At 39.4% G+C, this 27,522-nt stretch overlaps 1 protein-coding gene across 1 annotated transcript in view; it reads right to left on the bottom strand.

The window, feature by feature from the left end:
- Positions 1 to 26,342, bottom strand: part of LOC139462309 (serine-rich adhesin for platelets-like) — a 49,044-nt gene extending 22,702 nt beyond the window's left edge. The window contains exon 1 of the mRNA XM_071243939.1: positions 26,035 to 26,342. Within this exon, the coding sequence (XP_071100040.1) occupies positions 26,035 to 26,125 (91 nt within the window). The 5' untranslated portion in view covers positions 26,126 to 26,342. The remainder of the gene's footprint in view (positions 1 to 26,034) is intronic.
- Positions 26,343 to 27,522: the final 1,180 nt, after the last annotated feature.

Below are 27,522 nucleotides of genomic sequence, written 5' to 3'. Positions count from 1 at the left end.
GATTGGTCGTAGCGGGGATGTCCTTGAACGGGCATGCAATGAAACTCTCTGACTTATCCCATTGTATGCTAAAACGGTAAGTTTAAGATTAAAGTGTCTAAATCATCAAAAACACTGCTTCTGTATTTTGCTTTGTGCTGGGGAAGTTCCAGGGGATTTCACAGGAATGTGCAAGTAGTCCGTCAGTTATTGCGTCATTTCAAGAATACATGTACAGTCTCCTGAAAACGTATGAACGTCAAAATGTGTCCGTCATACACATATGATAGTCAATTTCCCGGTCATGTGACCGACCTCTCATCCAATGGGAACGTCGTACATTAAAAATATCTTCTTTTGAGTAATATATATTTCAACTGAGGTGATAAAAGAAGATGAACGTTCTTCTGTTGAGAATGTTTGTGATGATGTTGATCAACTGCATCCTTTGAACAAAACAATGACAACGTTCAGAACCATTCGTTTCATCGCGACAGTAAACGGTGTCGAAAAAACACAAAAAGGTATAATCATCACAGATATGATCAAAAGGTATCAGTGTATCACAATGAATAAAACACACATGTAAGCGACACAGATATGAGTCACATGTATATCAGCGATACATATGTGAGACACATGTAAGAGCTACACACATAATAGATATAATTCCAAGGCGCCAATATCTCTTTCTCCAGATTTGTTTGTTTGTTTCCTGTTTAGGTCGCACTGAGCAATATTCCAGATATATGACGGCGGTCTGTTAATAATCGGGTCTAGACAAGACAATCCAGTGAATGACATCATGGACATCGATCTACGCAATTGGGATAAGATGACATGCATCAACCAAGTCAGCCAACCTGATTGCCCAATCCCTATAGTCGAGTCTTACAAGCATGGATTGCTGAAGACCAGTTCTAACCCGGATCTTCACAGGTGTCTTATGACATAACAATATGTATAAAATATTCAGAAATTTGAATTTAACATATACAAGCTGTCAAAGCACTTTTTTCTGTCAGCATTGCACAAACATTGATATTCCCTGACAGAACACGATCTAGACACGATTGTAAACAGGCAAACAGGCATCAGACAATATTTAACAATTAACAGATCCCAGTTGCTCGAAAGTCAACAAACAGCTTCCCATATCAAATGCTTCGGGGATAAAACAAATAGCCTAGGATTATCCTGACGACATCCCTCATTTGCTTCTTGTGGAAACAGTATCCGGATTTGTTGCCAGTAAACACTAGTGTCTGTTTCTCTCTCCCCAATATCTCACCACCATGCTATTTAGATACCATGGTTCTTTCTTCAGACATAGCTTGTTACTGAATTAAAAACTTTATTCACTGTCCAGGTAAATTAGTACTACTCTGTAAAGGGAGTAGTTAGATACATGAGCGATCAACATTGAAGTGCTAAGTTTCCTGGCGTGGGATCATCTGGCGACCCCTGGGCTTGTCCTGCCGACTACAGCAGCCCTGTTATCGTGGTGACGTATATGTATGGCGTTGTGCAAGAATAGAAACATGATACTCTTACCTTTAATGTCGCAAAGTGTATTTGTGTTTGGGCATTTGAATTATATACTTAATTTGAAATTTGTGTGAAAAACTTAATCATAACAAAATGAGTCCAATAAGGCACTTGTCAAATTGTTAACTACAATTCGTGCAAAACATATATCAAGTTTTATCAGTTGTTCGGAATATCCCCTTACTTTCTCCTATTTTTATTTTACATTTTACACGTGCATTGGAAGTTATATATATTGTACTACAGAGCCATAAAGAACCATGAATTATCTGGAGGCTGTGGGTAGCCTAGTGGTTAAAGCGTTCGCTCGTCACTCCGTAGACTGGGTTCGAGTCCCGCCATTGGTGCATATTCCTGATATTCCTTGGCATGATATTGCTAGAATATTACCAAAACGGGAATAACTCCCTGCTCACTTACGAATCGTATAATACGGTTTCAGAGTGTCACACCTTCCTCCGGGAGAACCTGGATTATATTCTTTTGGCTGATGTTCCAATTCATTGGGCATATCAGTGATAGAGGGATGGTAATTTATAAAATGTTAGTATCAAAATTGAACTCTCTCCTCTGAGATGGCGTTCCTGCTTGCTTCACAGACATATTCAACACACGTGTAAAGGGTATACCATTGACGGGAATCAGTCAAAAACAAATATAAGCGACAAAAACATTTCCATAATCATAAGAAATCTCTGCTAAACGTCACTGAGCGATTCCGACTAAACACGTGTTTATGAATCGCTATCAAATAGCGATGAAACCAGCTGTTCGCGGAAGAAGACATCTATTGGGAACTTTTGCATAAATACAATGCACTCGTTCATATTTTTAAAACATATCCATCGTACCCTGCCATAAAACAACAAGGGGTTACAATGTTTACAAATATCGCGTGCATCTGATAAATATGTATAAACTGCATGTCAGATAACACCAACCTATATGGAGCAAGAGATATTCCAACCCGTCTTCTACCTAACTACGTGCAGCAGGCACCGTTGTACAGATAACGTTGAGTAATGGATATTTAACCATATCTTGAAGGGTTGGGTACTAGTTCGCATGTGTGTTTGAGCGCATTCTGAAGTGTCACCCCTCCTGTGCTAGAACAACTCATTAGAGTTGAAATACGCCCAAAACTGACCGGATATGAAAGGTTCCCCCTTACTTGAGTATTTTGACACTAAACGGAAAATAAATAGTGGAATTTACACAAGCTTTCACTTAGCATGCTGATGGCTGGTGTTGATTTTCTTCGAACCAACTAGCCTTTCACACACTTCTCGTCACAAAATTGCTATCGTTAATATGATCACCCAAAGTCGGTTATAATTAAACTGATAATATATGTCAATTTTTGACAAATGGAGTTTGATCTAAATTTTATGTAGTCTTAGCATATTTAATAATTAGAATGTGTTTGCGTAACTAGACTATAAGCTAGTGTAAATTGGAATATGATAAAAAAATCACAGACATGAAGGGAACTATGGTTATGAAATGTAACCTCTTTCATCCGAACTGTCAGTTCCCCGTTAAATCATCCGTATTAACACATTTCTGGATTAACAAGACACGTGTAGGGGATTAAATACAGCATACTTCCGGAATGTGTGGTTTCGTTGCTGACGGGGTTCAGAGTAGCTGTTTAACTGATCAACTCATCAATTGATCAACTCAGGGGTGATATCGGTAGTCACGAGGTCATTTGTAGGACCCAGAATACCTGCGTACGGTATTGTGTGTATCTTCAGTTTGAATTGTTAGTTAAATAGCCATCGTAGACGCCTGATATTGTTCCTATCAATTTCATGTGCCTCTCGCCAAACACTCAGTTTACCAGCCCTGAGTCACGAAGATGAACACCGAGAGGATATAAATTAAATCAATGTCAACACGTGCTTCTGGGTTACGGAAACGTGACAAACGGTGATGTGTATAAATATCACTTTCTATGTGTATTTTTTAAATAATCGGGAAGGACAATATGCATGTTCCTCGCTTTATTTTGCAACAAGACGTGATGTTTCAGCTGATGCATCTCATCATTGAACGGTTTCTACTTGGTAACGCCAAGAGGTCATTTTGCAGAGCTGTAATGCACTGGATGAAGTTAACGTTGTTTCTTCTCAAATATGATGGATGATCTGATCTCTGCGTGCCACTGGGCATATGGCATCTATATGTATATGGCATAATATGTCAGTTTGTATGGCCAGAGGAGGTGTCAGGAGGTGGACGTGTTGGCAGGACCAGTTACACATGTTTGATAATTACATGATGATGCTATGAGTGGACATTTAACACGTGATAGATGATGATACAACGTGGTGCTCTTATTATGGGACGGGGATACAACGTGGACATGTTATATCCTGACTGGTAAAACGTGGTAGATGATGATGCAAAGTGGATATGTTATTCCCGTACTGGCATAACGTGGTAGATAATGACACAACGTAAGGATGTTATTACGGGAGGGGTATGAGGTGGTAGATAATAATACAACGTGAAGATGTTATTACCGGACTGGCATAACGTGGTAGATAATGACACAACGTAAGGGCGTTATAAAAGGAGGGGTATGAGGTGGTAGATAATGACACAACGTAAGGGTGTTATAAAAGGAGGGGTATGAGGTGGTAGATAATGACACAATGTAAGGGTGTTATTACGGGAGGGGTATGAGGTGGTAGATAATGATACAACGTAAGGGTGTTATTACAGGAGGGTTATGAGGTGGTAGATAATGACACGACGTAAGGGTGTTATTACGGGAGGGGAATGTGGTGGAAGATAATGATACAACGTGGTATGGGATGAAAAGAGGTTAAAATATCACGTGTGTGTTTCTTCAGAGTAACTCTCTGCCTAAATATAATTCTATCTTTTCTGTTGAAGTTTTCATTTCTTGTAACATAAATTATTTTTAGAAGCCAAATAAAAACAAGTTCTACAGTTAACGTATTGATAATGACAATGGCGAAAGTCCAACTGTACCAACCCTTTAAAAACTTGGTCTGTCCGACTCCAATGCTAATTCCCATGTACGAGGATAAAACCTACTTGTTTCTCAGGAATATGCTTCTTCCTAGGCATTATAAAAAATGACCTTCTAGAAACTACAATCCCAGAAAATATTCCAACGGCAGCAATGTGTTATGTCAGCTAGGTTTATCGCTGTGCTTCGTAAACTAACGAAACACAAGGCAGTTAGGCGTATTAACATTGTGCAGTCATTATCTCTACCTTTCCCACACAATCTCCAAAAGCACACAACATCTTTTTGCGCTGAAATTCTACACGAGAAAAAGCTGAGCATTAATCTTAGCGTATACACAGACAGCCGGCTCTACTTTCTCATGGAAGCACGAACCAGTCATTAAACATAACACAGGGAACACAAGATCGTCTGAAGAGAGTGTAAGTTGATTTCCTAGGCTATCATACACATATACTGATGTTCTTTAAGATAGTACATCATATGTCATTATGCTCAAAGGAATTTTAATAAAAGTCTTATCTTTCCTTAAAGAAGGGCGTTTATATGTGCGCGATATAAAGGAAAGCATGCACGGATATAATTACGAGTAAAAAATAAATCGTCGTTAAAATAACACAGCCTCCTTTAAAAAAAGAGGAATTTTGTAGACTGTAAATACAACGAAATGGCCATATCCTGTAGGGAGAGTAACTCGTTCCAAGCTCGGAGTTGTCGCGACTTATGGGGATTTCCCGTATCTTAGACATTGGATGAATTAAACTAGTTTACGATTGATCGTTGTTAATCCTGATTTAATCACAGAACCTAATTTATCAAAGCAGATGAACTAAGTTTGGAAAGTGCTTTATAAAGCAAGTACAATCGAAACAATAACGATACCAAGCACGGAAAAGATTAAAGGGACATTTCATTGATGTGACCAGCGTGAAAACGTTTGTTTACAGCTGTTTACTAGTTGGATTAATTTGGGAGCAAATGTAACAGACAGCCAGTAAGCTGTCGCCGTTACTGGTACAGTTGCAAAACTGATCGTATTTTGAATCCTTACCGAAAATGAATGAATGAACATTTTATACTGACATCCCTTGGAGGCTGAATCTGTATGTATGAAAATTAAGGAGTCCCAAAATCATGTATATTTTGTATTTTTTAATATATTTTTTTCTCTTTTAGCTATCGATTGTCAGGACGATTTAGAGTTAAAATACATCATTAAACTTATTAGAAGTATATGTGCAACAAAATATAAACCTGGTCTCCCTAAAGCTGGATTTTACATACGGTCTCCCAAATGCTTGTTTCATATATATATATATATATATATATACAGAGGGAGAGAGAGAGAGAGAGAGAGAGAGAGAGAGAGAGAGAGAGAGAGAGAGAGAGAGAGAGAGAGAGAGAGATATTAAAATACATAAATGCAGCAAAGGGGTTTTGGGTTATCCTGGCACAGTCAGGATGGTAAGGTTCATCATTTGCTCAGGGCCCTTGCCCCCTCTATGCGCACCCCAGACAGCGCATGGGATTTCTCCAAGGAAGCGCCCACCCAGAAGTTTTCGGAGAAAGTGGAGACTCCCCAACACTGCAACCTTCTGCATTACCGATATTGTCAGAAGGGCTGTATTCCTGGCAGCAAACCTGGCTACTCTACCAATGTCAGCCAACAGATTTGGAGGTACCAAACCTAAGGCACCGAGGACAATGGGGAGTCTGACAACTTGGTGCTTATCATCATCATCATCATCATCATCATCATCATCATCATCATCATCGTCATTATTATTTTTATTATTACGATGACATGCAATCAACTTAGCCATCGACACCGACCACCCGATCTAAGCTGATCTTGTGCGCAAACAATCCATGTAGCACCTGGTAAAGAGACATGAGTACATAGTATAGTCCCTTAGGCATGCCAAATCCCATTATCATGGGTTCTAATCCTGGATTCCCGTTGATTATGGTTCTTGGTTTGTCGACACCATACCTGTGCTCATGGGTTTAGCGTGTATAAGTGCTACACGTCTATAAAGATCTGCATCTCGTTTCTTCCCACAATTAGCTGTCACGCCGCGATATATCTGCAACTGATCAAAGTATCGTTAAACAACACTAATTCACTTGCACACTCATTTCCTCGTGAAGATCTGGGTCAGAAATAAAGTGCTTTAACAGCATGTATATGTTACTCTCCTAAATATTTTATACCATTTTTTTGTCTTTATAGACAGTGGTCAGAAAATCAGGTTTAGAAATGGTCTTCAAAAACCCATGTTTGTCGTATGAGGCGACTAACGGGATCGTGGGGTCAGGATCGTTGATTTTGTTGATGCATGTCATCGTACCCCAGTTGCGTAGATTGATGCTCATGATGCCAATCACTGGATTGTCTCTTCCAGACTCGTCTTTACAGACCGTCGTCATATCACCCATTCGTTCTATCATTTTATACATCCTGACGAAACTGCGAAAAGATCGGTCAAAACTACATTATCTACACCTGTCCATCATGGGAGGGGGAGCGTGGAGTACACAACTTACTTAACGATGGTCAGTCCCACCCAATCCGGCCAAATATCAACATGTCCAGGTCGGGATAAGTTCTGTGGTCAGTGAAAACACGACACGGTGCAGTCACTACCCTTCCTCTCTACACAGATAGTGTATTCTTACAGGAAGTGGAATATACACCGACACACACTCTCAGCCTAACCAAACGCACCTAACACCGGGGGCTATAGAGTGTCAACACATTGCTGCTGCAACAGGCTTCTTTGTGACCGAGGATTGTACTGGTGATACTGTTTGACGACAAATCAGACGAACCTGTAGATTTCACATACTGTCCAAAAATATTGGTGGAGGAAGCGATTGAAAAACATAACACCATGAAGTTAGCCATCAGTCAGCACACTTCAAGGAGATCATCCACGTTCGAGCCAAATGTCAGTCCCAGCAAATTTGAGTCAAGTCCACCAAACACCACTTGTGATTATCTGTTCCTATAAACCGTTGTTCCGTGGTTATTGAGGATGACGGTTAATCTCTTGTTCTGAAACTCTAAAGGAGAGGTTAAATGGGATTCACCGTGGCGTTCAGTACACTATTTCACTGACATGTCGACGTGTTACGCGTGTGTGTGGTTGCATGTACGCCGACTAACGCCGGTTTTACGCAACCACAGTATACTTACTCCGAGCTGACCAGTGCTTGGCTTAACCCATTAATGCCAAGACCAAGGCATGTAACAACAAGTACCATACTGTAAGATCTGTTGGTATGCCTCGGACAGGAAATCGAACCCCCGACCTTCTGCTCACAGGGGGGACGCACTATCCCCTACACCATGGAGGCGGTAGAACTGCTGAAACTTTGTATACATAGTGCTCTGTATTATAAGAACTTTATGTCCGAATGACATGAAACAGATTACCAGCGTCTTTGATATTTTGATCCAGAAATGGGTTTATACAACAGTGTGTTCATATCAACACCTCCATGCTTGCTTGGGCGTTTCAGTTGAACGCCTCATTTAGCAGATTTCAGTTTTTGCACAACAAGCCAGACTGATATGGGAGGAACACTGATAGAACGATAGTCTTTCTCACAGTCCCTGAACCATATTATTGTCCCTTCCGCCCAGCACTTGCTGTAATGCAAAAGCTCTAAAAGAAGCAAGTCTAGATTTCCCTCTGAATCTCACTGGGGCTACTTTTCAATTTAAATTTTATTTGTTTCTATCAATATTATTTAGTTACAGAGACTAAACATCAGTCTAATAGAACCAGTGAGTATGATTGAACGTTGCTTTTAGCAATATTTTCCAGCAAAATAAAGGCTTGGAAAAGAATAAAATGGGCTCGACACATTGCACCCAAGTGGAGAGTCAAACCTTGGTCTTCGTCGTGACGAAACGACGTTTTAACCACAAGCCCCAGCGTCCCCTGATAGAACGAGCGAAAATAACCGGAATGAAATTCCCTCCCCAATAACCATCAAGATGACTACAACTGGTAATTAAGTCACCGAAACCCACACGACAAGATTAAACATAGTTCGAGCCCATCGGAAACAACGTCCTTATGTGATTAGCAGGGCTGCCAGTAACGTTTGCTTTTGCCTTATCATAGAGTGAGTGAGTATGGTTTGCCTTATGAAGAATAACGTTCACGATCTGGCTACACGGGAGAATTGGTCAACCCGGAAAGTAAAAGGAAAAAAAGACTTGAAAATTTGATTTCACCAAAAACTTACCAATGTTCTCAAAACGTTACTTGGCTCAGGTGCGGTCGAGTAGCCTAGTGGTTTAAGCGTTCGCTCGTCACGCCGAAGACCCGGGTTCGATTCCCCACATGGCTACAATGTGTGAAGCCCATTTCTGGTGTCCCCCGCTGTGATATTGCTGGAATATTGCTAAAAGCGGCGAAAAAACATACTCACTCACTACTTGGCTCACACCGGTCGCCGAAACGGCGGAGCTGGGATCTTTTTTAAAGAAAAAATGGGCTTTTCAGGTACAGCTGCAAACCCATATCTTTGTTTAATTAAAACAGTGAGCCGAAATATTTCCAAAAAACACATACCTTGAGTCAATGACAATTTCATTAGTGTCAACAATCTTTAGATTAAGGTTTTTTCGAGCATTTTCTGAAACAAATTAGTTTTATTCGAAAATATCCCAGCCCCTACTCCCAACAACCCCTCTCTCAAATGGTCCGTCTCTAAATCCCCTGAAAGGTCACGGTGTCAACGGGTTTTGATAAGATTAAAAGGAGAAGGATTCGCATGCCTGCATAAGAGCTGTTGCATGGTATCATATAGCCTGGTTTCAGACACTGCTGATGCATCATGCCATGGCTCAAGCATGTGTTATGTGTTTTCCCATGAAACATTGACCGTCACGTACTGAAGCCTGACGATCAGTGTGATATATTTCACGAATCTGCCTACAGCTGTTTGTCCAGGCTTACATTTACGCACCCACGTCGACACGAGACGGCTAGGCGCCTTCGTAAAGTGTTTGTTGTCAAAAAGGGAACAAAACGCTTCTATATTTGTCACAGGCCATCGTCCGGCCATTTAACACTTGTTCCGATTGTCCCTCGATTTAACACCACAAATTCTCCAACAATCAATTAACATGGGGAAGTCGCCACTTGTTCCTACAACTTCCATAACGCTGAAGCTCTTTGACGTGCGCAGGGAAAGGTCAACCATACGGAAATGACCCAAGCCAAATTGAGAGTTATCTCCCCTTGTTGACAGTGCATTGTCACCGCGAGCCGCACAGCACCGAAAACCCTTAATAAGCCAATGTCAAATAGTGGAATTAGGGCCAAGGCGCTAAAAAGTAACTTGTTGTTAGGATAATCCTTTTGTGCGGATGTCTGGGGACTAAAGACTGGCAGGGGAATGTCTCAAAGGTGATCGTCTACATTTTAAAAAGACTTTAGTTGTACACTGTACATCAAGTTCAAATTTTCAATTAAGTATGTGTCAGGAGTGATTGTCTTTCTCTTCTCCTTGCAAAAACGTGCTGCGTGTGTTCTTTTGTCACATAGTAAATCAAATAGTCTTTATTAAATCAGAAAATAAAGATTATGAGAAATCCTTCCTGGGGATAGCTTAGTACAAATCTCAAAGCTTTTTCACATTAGGGATTTGGCTTGGGGTTTTATAGGATGTGGGGAGCCGTCGACCTCAGACGGAAATCCTCAAAGCATGCACATATAGTTGGACTTTACCTTTAAAGGATGAAGTTCAAGCAAAAGCTGGATATCTATTTCAATGTTGGGCACAGGAACATTTCATCTCAGCTCAATGATTATCGAAAAATGAACCATAAACTTAAACATTATCGGTTACATACTAACGCAAAAGTCTAACAACAGTCACAAATGTAATGTTTGGAGTTATGACAATTATGAAATCTTGGTGGTGAATGTTCTATAAAAAAAAACTTTCTTCAGACAATGTTATGAAAACCTTAAAATTAACAGGGTTCTTTTTTGCAAGTGCACTTTAATAGGGGGTTGCTTAATTTCAAATCTACATAAAAAAAATTATATTAAATTCACACCCAGAATGCATATAGACACTATTCACATTTATCGAGTCGTTGGGTGGAGCTGTGATTTCTTTATCAAAGGCGTAAACATGCTGTCATTAAAGCTGTGACATCGATCTCTCAGACATCAATAATCTCTACCACATGCCGCCTACAACATGAAATATATGCTGCCATTGATTTCCACTTTCCCTAAACGTACACCACACTATAGAATGCGGGAGAAGGGAATTCATGGGAACAGATGTTCACATGCAGGTACATACAACTGTCAACACAGCAAGACCCGAAAATGACTGTCGGCGTTTCCTACATTTTAGCCGACGTCACTCGGCTATGCCATGCGTGTTGATGTGAGACATTGTCTGTGTAATTAGTGTAAACTGTATCTGTTGGTGGAATATTCATCATACAATTTGTGTTGGAGACAAACAAAACATGTTTGAGCAACTTAGCAAACATGCTCCGACCAGCCAATTTAACCCGGGGTTTGTAACTCTTAAATTGTGTACATACTGAGACAGTTTATAAACGCAACGGTTTTGATTCGTTATATGCATGTGCATTATTTAAAGAATATTGATTTAGTTTATGCACAATCTGATAACGAGAATTGTTAAACGACCACCCCAATTTAACCCTAGGTTTTTAACTCTTAAATTGCATATATACTGAAACAGTATATAAACGCAACGGTTTTTTTATGTACACGTGTATTTTGTGATGAATATTGATTTAGTTTGTGCACAATATGATGACGAGAAGTGTTGAACTATATCTAACAATTCCAGTCGGCCGGTTGGAGGGGTTTTACGCCCTACTGTGTGGACATTTTGTAATTGTCTGTGGGTGTGGTCACAGTGGCAGAAAGAAAATAAAGCTCTGAAATGTGTCAAATCACCAAAACAAATTGTCACAGAAAGATGTAGATTTGTTACATCGGTGAGTAATTGACGTTGAGTATCTCAACCGTTTCTGTCCCTAGTGTCTCCGTGATGGGGTAGTTAACATGGTTTGGACCTGGCTAATTGTTTACTCGTGGGTCTATAGTTCGACTACAGCTCATGTTATTAAACACTTGTTATCCATTATCCATGTTAAATCTCCAAACTTTAGTCAGACATAAATCGGCGAATTTTAATTTTTGAAGGACATTGTGTATGTTATTTGCGTAATTCAGAAGAAGTCGATATATGTGTACTTAATACTTGTTTATTTTGCATTTTTATATATGTATTTATGTTTTGTGCTAAAACCGAGGACAAGAATCGAACAAATGTTACATGACACATGGGCATATGGATTTTCGAGCATTAACCAATTCGTTAGCAATGCAAAGGAAGTAATTGATCGCCTTTTGAAAAAATCAATTTCATTCTCATATCAACATTCCCAGTACCACGCACATCAATACCATACACGCCCACTCGGCAGTGACTCGGGGAGTTCTCCATAGAAGAAAAGAACTGCAGGTTCCTTAAAGATGTGGTCAGGTGAAATGACGTTCAACGTATAGCAAATAGCATTTCGCCGATATATCGACGGGCATTCACGTGTTTGTGCGGCTTCTTGTACTTGTATCGACTTATATCGGTTTTATAGAGCTACCGCACTCAGATACCACGCCGAAGGCTAACATGGATAACCCACTCAGACGCAGAATACTGACTCCTAGCCGACAAGTCCTTAGTTTTAGCCCCTTAATGCCGAGCACCAGACAGGGTAACAAGTACCATCTTCTGACGTCGTTTGCCATGACACGGCTAGTGATCGAACCACCGACCTTCCGCTCTCAGCGAAGGCATTCTATCTATTACACCACGGAGGCGATCGCAGGTTCTTTATTAATAAAGTTGGGTACAATATCATTAAACTGACTGATCACACTTCAAGAATATGGAAGTTTTGTTATCTCAGGATGCTACTACCCAAGGACACCCGGACCCGTTGGTCTGCGTGCAGAGTCCCCCCCCCCCCCCCCCCCCAGACACACACACACACACCCTCTCTCAGCTAACAGAACATCAGATCATCAGATTCGAATAACAAATTCGTCAATATCACCGCCATCCCCCTTTCAATTAAGAGGATCATCAGATCATCAGATCATCAGATTCAATTCCCAAATCCGTCAATACCATCCCCCTCCCACCCCCTCACCCCGCGGAGATTCCGGCGTTTAAATAGGCCCCCAGTAACTAATGCGTGACGTTAGAGCACAGGATCAGAGCAGAGTGACTTGCGTGTCAACTTACACCGACGGCGTGGGATTAATATTAAGGGAATAGTGTGCAGACTTTTGTGTCAAGCAACATAATGCCAAAACAGTAATAATTCATCAGCATGTGCCTGATTGTACACGTGCATTTCATGTAATGACAAATGAAAGATTACCTCTATGATATGGACGTGTCGCAAGATGGCTCAAATAAGGCCGATGCTATGTTAAATTGTAACTCATTCACTTCTATTGGCGTAACTCCCTGCCCGGAGTTACTCCTGTCAGTTTCCGATGGTTCGAATGTCATATGTGCCCCTTTTTATAACCTTGATAAGTCAGCACCACACCAACTGATTTCAAAAAATGTTAAATGTGTACGAACTGATGTTTCCTCCAGTGAGTGAGTGAGTGAGTGAGTATGGTTTTACACCGCTCTTAGCAATATTCCAGCAATATCACGGCGGGGGACACCAGAAATGGGCTTCACACATTGTACCCATGTCGGGAATCGAACCCGGGTCTTCGGCGTGACGAGCTAACGCTTTAACCACTGGGCTACCCGACCGTCCCTTATGGTATGACAGAAAAGAAATGTATTGTTCAAAGTGACGTTAACACAACGCGCTCACCAACTACGACCCTTATACAGCATTGCGTAAAGATTTCTTCAAATTAACTTATTATCGGCAGCAAAGTTTAGATATTATGCTGACTGTATTCCCCGATACTTATGCACGTGGTGGAGAACCTGGTAATTTCCTCTGAGCCACTAATTAACCTAGCTCTATTTCTCCCACGGAAACAGCGATACACATCTATTGTAGTTCTCACGGCATTACAAGAGGGCTTTTATTGAAGAAATAAAGGAAACACTAGCTGCACTATTGAGGAAGCACCGTGAAGTATCGGCACCGCTCGCGTGGCTAGACGAGACGTGGAAGGAGATGGAAGCGTAACAAATTGGACTTATTGAAGAGCAAAAACCACTTCCTTCAGAGCAAAACAAGCATAAGGTGTCGAAACAAATATAAGCACTATGCTTTGTGAGAAACAAAATTTATCTTCTATTTCCTCCTCGCGCTGTGTTTGCCCTAAACTTTAAAAAAAAATGAACGGCTTACTCTCGAAGCACAGCAGTGGAATTGTAGATGTCTTGGAGAGGGTATTATCTCGTTATGGCACGGCAAATGTGGAGTACAAAAACTTAACAATTGGCATTCATACACGATTATCTTTGAGTTCCGTCCGTGCAATGTCTCCATCATATATGTGGATTAACAAACACCAGGCAGGTTCTTAAAAACAATGGCTGTCATCGTTTCCTGTATTTTCATCATCATCTCTCAAGGAAAGCCTCGTCCCTTTGCAGCAAACTATTTCAAACATTTCAAAGACGTCCATCTTGTATTTGCACAGCGGGTAATTCACACAGGAGTCTTATTGTGCATATGTGCCGTTACATGCTCCTGACAAATACACCTCTCTCTCTCAAGTAGTTTCAGACATACCGCCCTGCCCAATATATTTCTGCTATGGGCTCTCCATCGTGAACCAAGTGTTTGTACTTGAATGTAAATGAGGAAATTGATAAGATTATTTTAATCTTATAAGAGTCTTCGGATGAAACGAAATTCCTGGAAAGGGGAAGTTCATTACGTAACGCAATAAATTGTGCCATTTTGTGGATGATAAGTATTGCTATAACTGACATTGCATCAGTGTGCATTTTGTTTTCATGTAACCTCCAGAACCACCGTTCCTTACACACATTTCATGTCTTACATATAACACATGTGTCTTTCAAAGAGCGGCATACGACTCTTGCTAAGAAGTTGTTTGATCAAGGTTAAAACATTCAAGGCCTAAGTAAAGCTTTCCAAAGGGTTTTTGTGGTGGACATGTCGAGGACATTTCCATATTTGACCCATCAGAGACAAAAAAAAAGGGTTGTCCTTTGCAATTTCCTATTTTGACTTGTACGATATATATGTTCCCTTTTTTTTCAAAGTGAACAATTGACTTACCTTTGCATGTGTTTGTGACGGGTGTCACCAGTGGGGTAGGATATGCTTATTATTTTGCGAACACCTGGTAACATCACTATTTGATAGTGATTCATTAACACATGCTCATTATATAGTCGGAATCGTACAATAGACTCTGTCTTATGAATGTCTTTTGGATATGAAAACTGTTTTGTCGCTTTATCTTTAATCATTTTTGCAAGAATAATGATAATTCTACGTATCATTCACTTGAGTGAATGAGTATGGTTTATGCCGCTGTTCCAATTATTCCAGTGATATCAGTTTGGGTGTGGGTGTGTGTGTGTGTGTGTGTGGGGGGGGGGGGGGGGTTGCACAAGAAATGGGCTTCACACACTACTCCGTATGTACGGAATTTGTAATTAATAATAAAATAATAATATTATGGAAACCTATAAACACACGAAAGATCAAATATAAGCATCGTGCAGAATGGGCTTAATGATACTGCCTCATGTTACTTGCTCTTCTTATTTTGCAGTTTCGATTACATTGAAAGGCTGTGAGTAGGCATTCCTAAACTCCTTTGCCTCACTGAAACGTGCTTGAGTAATTTCTCGTTGTCAAGTGAAATGACCGGACAAAACGATCTCCTTGCCGTAGACCCGATATAGAGAGTTTTAACATTCAACAATTGGAGGTCCTGCTTGTCAAGTACTTGTTAATTAAAAAGTAGAGCAAGTACCACATTCTCGCCATGTTTAGGAACTATTATTGCCCAAAATGGCACAGCTATTAGTTCAGGAAAACGTTTGTTTCAGAAAAAGACAACGTACGACAAGGTGAGGAAAAATGGGTTTTAACGTCCAATTATTGCACTCACTGAGATACCGTGCTGCAGTTTAACATGGATACCCCACTCAGACACAGTATACCGAGCGCCAGACAGGGTAACAACAAGTTACTTCTTTTTACGTCTTTTGGTATGACGCGGCGGCCGGCCGGGATCGAACACCGGACCTTCCACACGCAGACGCTCTACTACTAGACCTCTACTACTTAAAGAGCTACATGACCTCTATAACGACATGAATGTACGAATATCAAGCTTGAAAGAGCTACGTGACCTCTAAAACGACATGAATCTACGAATATCGAGCTTTAAAGAGCTACGTGACCTCTATAACAACATGAATGTACAAATATCAAACTTTAAAGAGCTTCATGACCTCTATAACAACATGCATGTACGAATATCAAGCTTTAAAGAGCTACATGACCTCTATAACGATATGAATGTACAAATATCAAGCTTTAAAGAGCTACATGACCTCTATATCGACATGACTGTACGAATATCAAGCTTTAAAGAGCTACATGACCTCCATATCGACATGACTGTACGAATATCAAGCTTTAAAGAGCTACATGACCTCTATATCGACATGACTGTACGAATATCAAGCTTTAAAGAGCTACATGACCTCTATATCGACATGACTGTACGAATATCAAGCTTTAAAGAGCTACATGACCTCTATATCGACATGACTGTACGAATATCAAGCTTTAAAGAGCTACATGACCTCTATATCGACATGACTGTACGAATATCAAGCTTTAAAGAGCTACATGACCTCTATATCGACATGACTGTACGAATATCAATCTTTAAAGACCTACATGACCTCTATAACAACATGAATGTACGAATATCAAGCTTTAAAGAGCTGCATGACCTCTATAATGATATGAATGTACAAATATCAAACTTTAAAGAGCTACATGACCTCTATATCGACATGACTGTACGAATATCAAGCTTTAAAGAGCTACATGACCTCTATAACGACATGACTGTACAAATATCAAGCTTTAAAGAGCTACATGACCTCTATATCGACATGACTGTACGAATATCAAGCTTTAAAAAGCTACATGACCTCTATAACGACATAAATGTACAAATATCAAGCTTTAAAGAGCTACATGACCTTTATAACGACATGAATGTACAAATATCAAGCTTTAAAGACCTACATGACCTCTATAACAACATGCATGTACAAATATCAAGCTTTAAAGACCTACATGACCTCTATTACAACATGCATGTACAAATATCAAGCTTTTAAGACCTACATGACCTCTATAACGACATGAATGTACAAATATCAAGCTTTAAAGACCTACATGACCTTTATAACAACATGCATGTACAAATATCAAGCTTTAAAGAGCTACATGACCTCTATAACGACATGAATGTACGAATATCAAGCTTTAAAGAGCTACATGACCTCTATATCGACATGCATGTACAAATATCAAGCTTTAAAGAGCTACATGACATCTATAACGACATGAATGTACAAATATCAAGCTTTAAAGAGCTACATGACCTCTATATCGACATGAATGTACAAATACCAAGCTTTAACGAGCTACATGGCTTTACTTAAAACAATGCATGTAAGTATCATATTAGTCTAGTATACATCGTCATATTCGTCTGAATTATTGAAATCATGTTAAATATCCTCTCCTCCCCATATTTGCCATGTACTGAAAGGAGATCAAGATTCATGACGTGGTGTAAGTTAGATAGAGGTTTGCTAAGAAATTATCAAAGCATGTCATCCTATATTGTCCTGAAACATATGATGTCCAGATAACGCGACTTTCATGACAATTTGATCTGGCTAATCACCCGGATGAAATATTATTACGTTCCGATTTAGTTGTTTGCAAATCAGTTAAAGTTGTCAGTTGAATAATACAACCATTGTCATCAGCTTATTTGCTGTGTCAAAATAGCCCTAAATTGATGATATGTTTTTATTTCCGACAAAGTACACGCATCTGTCCAAACACTAAGAGGATTTCGGCTGTGCATTATGTTAGGTAACGCGTCTCTGTAAAGGCCATGGTGAAGCTCTTAAGTCGTATCGACTTGGATTATTTTAGATGCAGTGAGCTTCTTTGCCATAATGCGATATGTTTACAGACAGATCAGGGCGACCCTTTGTGGCCGTGCTAATATTTTATGTGAAATCATCACAGGACTGAGAGAGGAATATATAGAACGATCTGGGTTTTTTTTTAAAAAAGAACAGTGTGGGTTTAATCTCTGCGATATTACCACACCGTATTAAAATGAAAAGATCACTGCAATAATAATTTAATGATATAATAACAATAAAAGTAGGATTAATTAAAAAATTACGTGTAATTCCCATACAAGGATTAGATAAAAGTCGGCAGGCTTGAATACATTTTCTATGCGACTCTTGGTGCAATATGCATTTCCTTTTCCTCACCTTAGCCCCAAACATGCAAACACAATATATACGAACAACTGCGAACAATGAGGAACCAGGACGAAACTTTCAAGGATCCCAACATCTAAACCCCTCTGTAAATTGGACAATAACAAAACACCGTCTTAAACAAAGCATTTGTTGATATTTGAACAAATGGTTAATGGGCCCCTGGGCACTCGACGGCAGTTGAGCCAAACAAACTGTTTGCCCGTGTGTGATATTCCGAAGCAGACTTACTAGTTGCATACCAGTTATAAACAGCTGAGCGCTTTTGACAAACTCACTAATTACATTCTTAGTGAAGCTGGGAAGGTCGGGGAAAAAGTGTCATTGTTTGACCAAATCCAAAAAACACATAAGGGAAATTACCATAAAATCTCAAACAATAGCTTAAGAGTCAAGGTTAAGGCTAAGGTGATGTTAGCAGATGTTAGGATTATAGAGTTACTGGAATGGCCAGAAATAGTTATGGTAATCTTAGGATTAGTTAATCCAATCATATTGCTCAACTCGACTTTGAAAGGATCTTTCAAAAACTCATTTGCCTTAGAAAGTCAATGATTATAGTTTCATGCTTACAGCACCGACATTAGATGCAAGACACCGTCTGAAAGTAGCATTTGGAATTTGTTTGAGTTTTGTAAAAGTAAAAGCGCTTAAAGCGTTAAAAGACTTATTGTCCACCAACAATCCAAATTAAACATAGTACACTTATACTATTTGAAAAAAATAAATATATATATATATGATCAATCAGAAAATGATCACAGTAACATTTTACTTTGAGTATAATTAATATATACATGTTACAAATTGTATTGTTTCATCTACAAACCGTGCATGTACGGTTAAGAAAAACATCACGAGGAAACTATACAAAATGATCCAAGGTGCAAAGAGAAGATTATCGTCGATGTCAAAGAGGTAAAATCTTGGCATGCCAGCATCAGGTGTATTTGAAAGGACCTGGGCGCTCTCAGTTATGTGTGTGATGAAGCCAATGTGGTTCTCTTTCCAGATTCACACCGTACCCCCAATTCTGAACATGACTGAAATCCTAACTTTCCTAACACTGCAATTCACACGCAAGATCCACAGAAACACACAGGAGTCGAAGTGATTAGTCAAACACAGAGAGGCTGGGATATCTGCACTTAAAGTGATAACAAACCATTTAAATGATAAAAACGGGCTAGCTGTATATACACTACTCAAAAGAAGTCAAAGAACACCCAAATTCTTTCATATTACTATAGTTAATCTCACATGCCAAGACAGATTAACTATAGTAATATGAAAGAATTGGGTGTTCTTTAACTTCTTTTGAGTAGTATAGAATCACCATTAAGAGCCATTTTGTCGTATATTGTGTCGTAAAAGATGTTAAAGACAAGTCTATGGAAGTGTTTATACGCAATTAATTAGTGTTCTATTTGGACTTCATTGAAAGATAGTTGAGGCAGGAAGGTGTTATACGCAACTGACTTGTGTTCGATATGAACTGATGAAGGATCGTTGATATATACATGACAAAACGTTTAAAAATCGGTCAACGTTGCTCGTTTCGTTTCCCATTTCCACTATTTTCGTACCGGTGCTAGTCATTATCCCAACCAGTTGACACGGACCAATTAAACAACCCGTAACGAAATTGATCAAATAAACTCAGCCATTCCAGAAAATACTTAAACAGTCGAAACGGTAGTTACAACATTGTTTTGCTTAACGGTCTCATCTAAATTAGCTTTCACGCCTATCAACGGGAACTCAAATTCCACGCAGACCTTGGCATGTGGGTGTGAAGAAATCCTTGTTGTACATCCCAATATCAGGACTGTTTCCCCCAGCCACCTTCCTGCCATCGACCCCTCCCCCATCATTGTTCACACAGCCCCGGGGTCACTGTTGGGGAAATCTGTGGGGTGGGGATGGGGGTAAGAATGAAGAAGTCCCAGACGTTATTGTCACGGGGGTGAAAAAAGCATTGTTTATCTTTAAGGATTCAAATAGGAAGTTAGAAATTTCCTGTGACAATACTAAATACAAATAGCATGAGATTTAAGCTTAAGCTGTTTCTATTACAGGAAACGGAAATTGAATTACATACATTGTTTTCTGTTTTGATATGAAAACATTACACGTTGCAGATATCGTGTCTGAAACTGACACAAAGAGATTGGCAAATAGTGTTTATTTTTCCCGTAATACTAAAAAAGGGAAGTGTATCTAAATATTTGTTGCTTCAACAACCATAGATAGTAGACAACATCATCTTACTCTGATCAATATGATGTTTTCGGAAACTGTGTCAGCAGAGAGGAAGAGGGAAGCACACATAGGTGAAACATGTAGAGCACTTTGTAAAACATAGAGTAATGTCGATTGGAATGGAAATATTTCAAGACGTTCTTTGGTGAGCATTTTGCGATTAGAGAGTCAAAGGATTATGACATCATTTGTAGACATATGGGATTTTGGCTTGAATGTGAACTCATCAATAAAGTATCATAGCTTTCAAGGGTTAACCGGATGCAGTCACGTTCATAATATGCATGGGAAACATGACGTATTTTTCCTTGAGCGGGAATCGGGGTTAAGGGAGCACTGAGCGGAGCGGAGCTGTGTTTGAGCAAACATAATTTGACATGATTCGTATACCTTAAAGTGCATTCGTCAAGCCAGTTCAACATTACCATGTCAAGAAACATGGGGATACCTCATAGCAATGTGAGCTAAGATCCACATAATTCTTGCTTTGGCATTAGAAAAAGTAATATTTGTACGTGTTGAGAGGTGAGATGAGGTGACTACGTGAATAATTAAAAATCTCATTTTGGATAGAATAAAACATTGAATAACCGTCATGTGGCAACAATACACACAGTACTTCATAAACACATCCTTTTTAGTAGGGATCGTACAATAGATTTTTTCAGCAGAGATATATTATGATTATGGAAAGGGTTTTGAAAACATTTTCTACTTGATGTATCAGTGAACATGGCATATCCTGCCTTCGTACCATCATTTCCAATTTCTGACACAGAACCCAGTCAACAAGCTTCACCTCTGTTTCTACATAGTTTACGAAACTGTAGGGATAAAAAACCTAGATGTCAATGGCGGAAAGTAATATAATCTGAAACCTCTTGTTATTTCCGATCTGTACACCCTGTTCACATATGACTGGTATTTCGACCCCACTTCAAGCCGTGTGCATTTGTGATACTTCCGCATTATATATGATTGTATTAACTTTTGCTCTTGGTGCAATTTGCAACTGATGCTATCTAAAGCATTCCCGCTGGATCTCACGAGGTTAATAACATTTCGGGCCCGCTGAATGGTCTGGATGATAAAGCTTTCCCTTCGTCGCATGAAGGTTCGGTTCCGACTCACTCACTCACTCACTCACTCACTCACTCACTCACTCACTCACTCGACGAGTTTTACTTAGCTACGAATACAGTTACTGACAGTACCATGAAAGTTCATACTATTGTTTATTTTATTGAATTGACGTTTAACGCCGAAATGAGCAACATTCCATCGATATCACGTCGACCTGTCAATAATAAAGTTTGAACCAGACATCCAGAGATTGATTTTTGTGATCAACGTTCCAGGCCGCCCAGCACGATCACCATGTCCATTTAATCGTCTCTATGGACAAGCATATGTTACATATCCTGACCCTGATTACCCACAGGGGAACAATGGGATCAGTTCGTTTGCGAATGAAGAAGTGAGTGAGTGAGTGAGTGAGTGAGTATGGTTTTACGCCGCTTTTCACGGCGGGGGACATCACAAATGGGCTTCACACATTGTACCCATGTCGGGACCGCCCCGAATGAAGAAGTGAGTTAGCAGGAGTCTTCGTCGCTTTTAGCAATATTCCAGTAATACCACAGTGGGGGACACTAGAAATAGGTTCATACATCATACCCATATTGGGAATCGAACCCGGGTCTTCGGGGAGACGTGCGAACGCTTTAACCACTAGGCTACTCCACCGCTCCTGTGAGGGCAGGAAATTTCGGAGAACACATAAGGAATTTACCTTACATAACATGTAAAGTTTCTGTATACGGTCTATTTTTAATAAGAAAGTTCACATATTTCAATTAACACTTTTTAATCTCTGTTGTAATCGTTTTACAGTGTTGCAGTTAACATTTAATAAGCTGAACTCAAACTGATATGTTGTTTAACCATTCTATAACAAGTGCACCATCACAGATGCGCTACGCTGCAATGGTGGAGTTGCGATGTCAAGTGTGAGTGCGTGAGTGAGGGAGTTATGCCCTGAGTAGAGTACTGCGGATATATCACGGCGGGCGTGTCAGTTTGGTGTGAGAGGAAAGTCAGAAGTGGTGCACTTACTGAAATTCACGCGTTCGGATATGGCGGTAATGGCCTGATGCTGATGATCATAATTAGGGCTAAATTTGGACTCGAACCCACGATCATAGGATCATGACACACCTAAGGGACGAAACTCTGCACAGCAAATTGTGGCGTTGTAGACGACTCTGTCATTCGTGACACTCATTGGTGTTCAGCATCGCGGTTACAGACATGAGAAAAGTAGGACAACTGTTCATTATGTGGCTGCCGGATATATAGAATTTGACCATTTGACTTGCCTTCGCGTGTGTTTGTGACTGGTGCCAAAGGTGGAGCAGGATACGCTTATCTTTTCGCAAACACCTGGCGTCATCATTATTTGATAGTGATTTAACAAGATATGACAGTCGGTGAGGTGGCGTGAGAGGAAATCGGGCTTGACGTCGCGTTCATTTATTCATATCTACCTACTTACATGTTTTGTGCATTTTTAAAACTGGTATAGAATAAATGTTACATGCCACACGAATACTTCGATTTTCCAGCATTAACCAATTCGCTTGCAGTGCAAAGGAAGTACTCGAACGCCTCTAAAACAATCAATTCAGTTCTTGTATTGACATTCACAATTCCACAAAAACCTGATAAAATGACACCACTAATCTCAGCACAGAAGCCGGTTAGCTGTATACACCCAAGACACTGGTTATTACTGTTTACACAAACTGAAAAAGTGGGAGAATGAATTTTGATGATAAATCGAATTCCATCCGCGTGGCTTTTGATATCAAGCATTCCTCGGCGTTTTAAACTTTTATCGACTGGTGTTGATACATTTAATATCAAAAGTCACTCGGATGAGATTGTCTAAATGCATACATAATTTCAATATTTTAATTTCCCCTTTTAATTCAGCACTATGCCAGCCCTGTCGAAAGTATTAATATTTCAATTAATTTATATATAAACTAAAATGACATTTCTCATTATGTCGCGTCATACTTCAATGTAATTAAACAGTTCATTTACATACATATGTATACGCTGAATAGACTTATACATAAAATAGAAAGCAGAAACGTCAGGGATATGAAAGTGTTCAATAACAGTATCGTACTTGTCTGAACTGATATTTTCCTGAATCTGACAAACGGAAGGAACCCGTGCGGGTAACCGAACAATGTATATCCTTGTTTCGTGTTAATGTGACCGTTGAGGGGCGTGGTGTTGAAGATTATATTGCTAATATCATGTTCATAAATAACCCCTTCCTCTGTTGTTCTGAAAATTAACTTTAAATGTTGAAACCGGATGCATTGACAGCTTTTCTTGAAAACGTGTCCCATTCCTATTGTACAGATTTGAAACATATTTACATATCCTGTTTTGTTTTTAGATACTTTTCATTTCAAAAGAACAAAATAATTTCAATTTTAGAGAATTCATATTACGATGATGTCCAGTCTGTTTTAAAGGTTTCAGATTTTTAAATAATCAATGACGCTTCACGCTATTTAACTTTCAGAACACACGAGCGTGATAGTTTCACAAATGTTTAAAGAGCTTTGCGTGGAACTTTTGGCTTCCTCCTTTGCACTGTATGACGTTATCTGCCAGGCCCACCAAACAAAGATTTGTGGGATTTTCATAAAATGAATTTTTCAAATTGAAATCTTCAAAAGGGAAGAATTAATATGATAAAGGTTTAACAATGAGGAAAGTTCATGCGAGCAGCTTATTGTTATTACTCATTGAAAAATTATTAACATCAACATTATGACTGTTGGTGTGGGATGTGGATGGGGGTGGGGGGGGGGGGGGGTCGGGGTTTGTCCGGGTTTGTGGTGGGTGTGGTGGTTAACTTCTCGAATGACATAATCGTAATTAACGGTAAATAAGTATGCATATGTCTTTAAGCAAACCATTAACTGACAACTGGGTCAAATTGTAAACTCTGGTTTTAACGAAGTCGGTTATGACAAACAGTCACTCAGATATGACTTTCCAGTATTCGGATTTTACTTTGACAGCAATTATCATTTCCTTTATTTGGAGCCCATCCAGTTATCAGTGCTTAATGGTTACCTTAAAGAGGTGGTATATGCTCAGGTGCGTATTAAAGAGGTGATATATGATCAGGCAAGTATTACCTTACTATAAAAAGGCAGTGCATATTCAGGCATTTCATCTGGTCTTAAAGCAACACTTTACTACATCTCAAATTGGTACGAATTTCGAAGCTTTTGTATCAATAGATACACGGTTTACATGGATTTCCACTTTTTAATTCTTTTAGTACATTGTGTCGGTACATACACTGGTACTTTCAGATCTTGCTGCTTGTAAGTAAACCCAGTTCCATTTTACAATTACGGATTACTTTAAATACACAGGAACACTACCTACACATGTATGATGACCGTGTCTAACCTTAGTCATGGGCACCAGGCTGTCGAGCCCAGTACATAGACATTGTATCAAGTCATTATCTGGTGTCAATGTCACAATGTGTTGCTGCTATGATCAGGAGCACAAGTATTTATAAGTGTTAAGTGTTTACAAGGTCTTGAGCATGTAACGACCACTGGTTTACCTTGAGAAGACTGTCAATGAACCAGTGCGAAATATCACTAACAGGCCCTTGACACTACAGTATAGAAGCAATCAATGAGGGTTTTTATTAACGTGAGCGGAGATGTCTGTTTAGCAAACTATCCCCCAAATTCCTGTGTAGAATGTTTACTGATATCCAACGTGCTGAAGAACCACATGTCATATTCATACAAACAGTATCGAATAATCGAGCAAAAGAGAAGATTTCAATATAATAGTGTTTGAAGCTTGTTTTTTTCATAGAGTTTTAAATAGTTTGTGTTTCGCTGCATGGTTCAACACAACAGTGTCAATTATACAGCGTGTCGTATGTTTTTTTAACAAAACGGAACCTGTATTTGAAGATCGAATGAATGCTGGTAACTACGTACGCAGTAATTCCAAACTACCGGCACTCAACGAACCAGGTCATGACCTGTTGTAATATACTGCTATAAAATGCATCTACAGTATATGGCAGCGTATACATGTTATTGTACCTTTGGTAATTAGTATATATATACGATATAGGCATACCTTACCAGTCATTAATAAAAAAATGAAGTTGTCATTTTTGAACTCTTCTAGGGTATTCTGAACATACTGGACGATTCGAATATTCCTGAACAGTGAAAATAACTTACATGATTAGAAAGCAACGGGTGCTCCAAAAATGCCATCAATGATTTCAAATTCAAAATCATACCGTTCCATTAACATTTAATTAACAGAAACTTGATTTAGAACAGAATATAGCTTCGCGTTGGGGCAAGTTCTGAATATAAAAATAAACAATACAGCATTTTGGAAATAGTGGACATGCAACCTCGAGTTCCATGGGCGTTGCAGATTTGTTATAAGTTGAACGATCACTATTCATTTTAATCCTACGTGCATAACAGTTCCCCATCAATTAATGTTACATGAACTGTAGGGTGTGATAGAGAAACGGCTGGCCTTACCTGATGCAATAATGATAGTCTTGGGTGTCATCCCTCCCAGGGAGATGCAGATGTTGGTGAGGATATACACGGAAAGGAGAATAAAATCCATGATCACAATGTCCCGTAAACTGCAGCTATGCACAAGAGGCAGCACACACCACTTTCCAACTTCCAGGTACCATCTTTTTCATTGTTTAACTGACAATGAACTTAGAAAGAGGTAAACGTGATTTAAATGTCGACACCGCTCCATTAAAGCACGCTCGGTCAGGTGGTTATTCGTTCATAGCGCCCAGATCGTTGTACACACATGCAGCAGAAGTCAACACCATGCCAGAGGGTCGACATATCTATACGCCGAGGATGTTCCTTTTTGTTTGAGGTCCTCGGCCAACCAATCAGAACGGCGCCGGCTGCTGTAAGCGTAGCGTGTCTACCGCTCGTCAGCGTATATAATTTATTCAGGTTTTGGGCATGTCGTTATCGAACGGAGCCCTGAAACTGTATGTGAAATCAGTTTCCTCTGCACTCAGGCCATCCAGTGTCGTCTGCTGAAGCGAACAGACGATGCTGACGTCACAAGCACAAGCAACAGTTGTCGTCTGCTCTTTACCGCCCAGTCAATATTGACGATATTTCAAACACAACTTGAAGAGGAGCCTTACATGGTCGATGCTTTATGTTTACTGATGTGACAGATGCAACAAGTTTGCCATTTGCTTTGGTGTGATAATTACATTTTGATATTTGCAGTTTTTATTTGTGCCTCGCTCTTGAAGGCCGCTATAAAATGAACATAGAGGTAGTCAGTGAGCATGATTACTTTTGGCTTAACTGGATAGTTAGTCGTTCTTCTCGATAAACATGTCAACGTTGTCATTAGCAATTAACTGATTACTTTGCGGATTAATCAAATTGTTATTGTCTGAGCTCAATTAAGTTCAAGGTAATAAGTTTACTTGATACAAGGAAGTCTCACACAATGGATGCCTTCACCTGCTGACGTGTTTAACGCTTCAGAAGATTTACAGGTATGCGACATATTTGATATTCAAGTGTTACAATGGTAATCAATATTGTCATGGAAAATATGGAATTTCATGTCAACATCGTTGTTTTTCCTTCTAAACACAAGTGAAAGTCCTGCAAGTACAGTATTATCATATGAAAGTTGTATTTATTGAAGTATTTCCGCTATATTGTGGCAATATATATTTTCAGCTCTGTTCATAATGCACACGTTACTAAAATAAAATATTAGTAACCTGAATGCAAAATTATCCTGCAACCGCACATATAATTGAAAGGAAAGGTAACAGTCATTGTTTCAAGTTTGTTAGGCTCCACTGACGTTCTACATAAAAAAATTCAAAAGAGCATCTACTTGGAGTAGTCTTGTTTGCGAATTATATTATTATAATGCCCTTATAAGATATTTTATAAAGAAAACATTGAGATGAATTCGTTATCAAACAACAGTGAATGATTATTAAATAATGTATGTAA

Source organism: Haliotis cracherodii, unplaced genomic scaffold, assembly GCF_022045235.1.
Source record: "Haliotis cracherodii isolate W230 unplaced genomic scaffold, xgHalCrac1.p SCAF_15, whole genome shotgun sequence".
Lineage (NCBI taxonomy): Eukaryota > Metazoa > Mollusca > Gastropoda > Lepetellida > Haliotidae > Haliotis > Haliotis cracherodii.
This window is presented reverse-complemented; position numbering and strand designations above follow the sequence as displayed.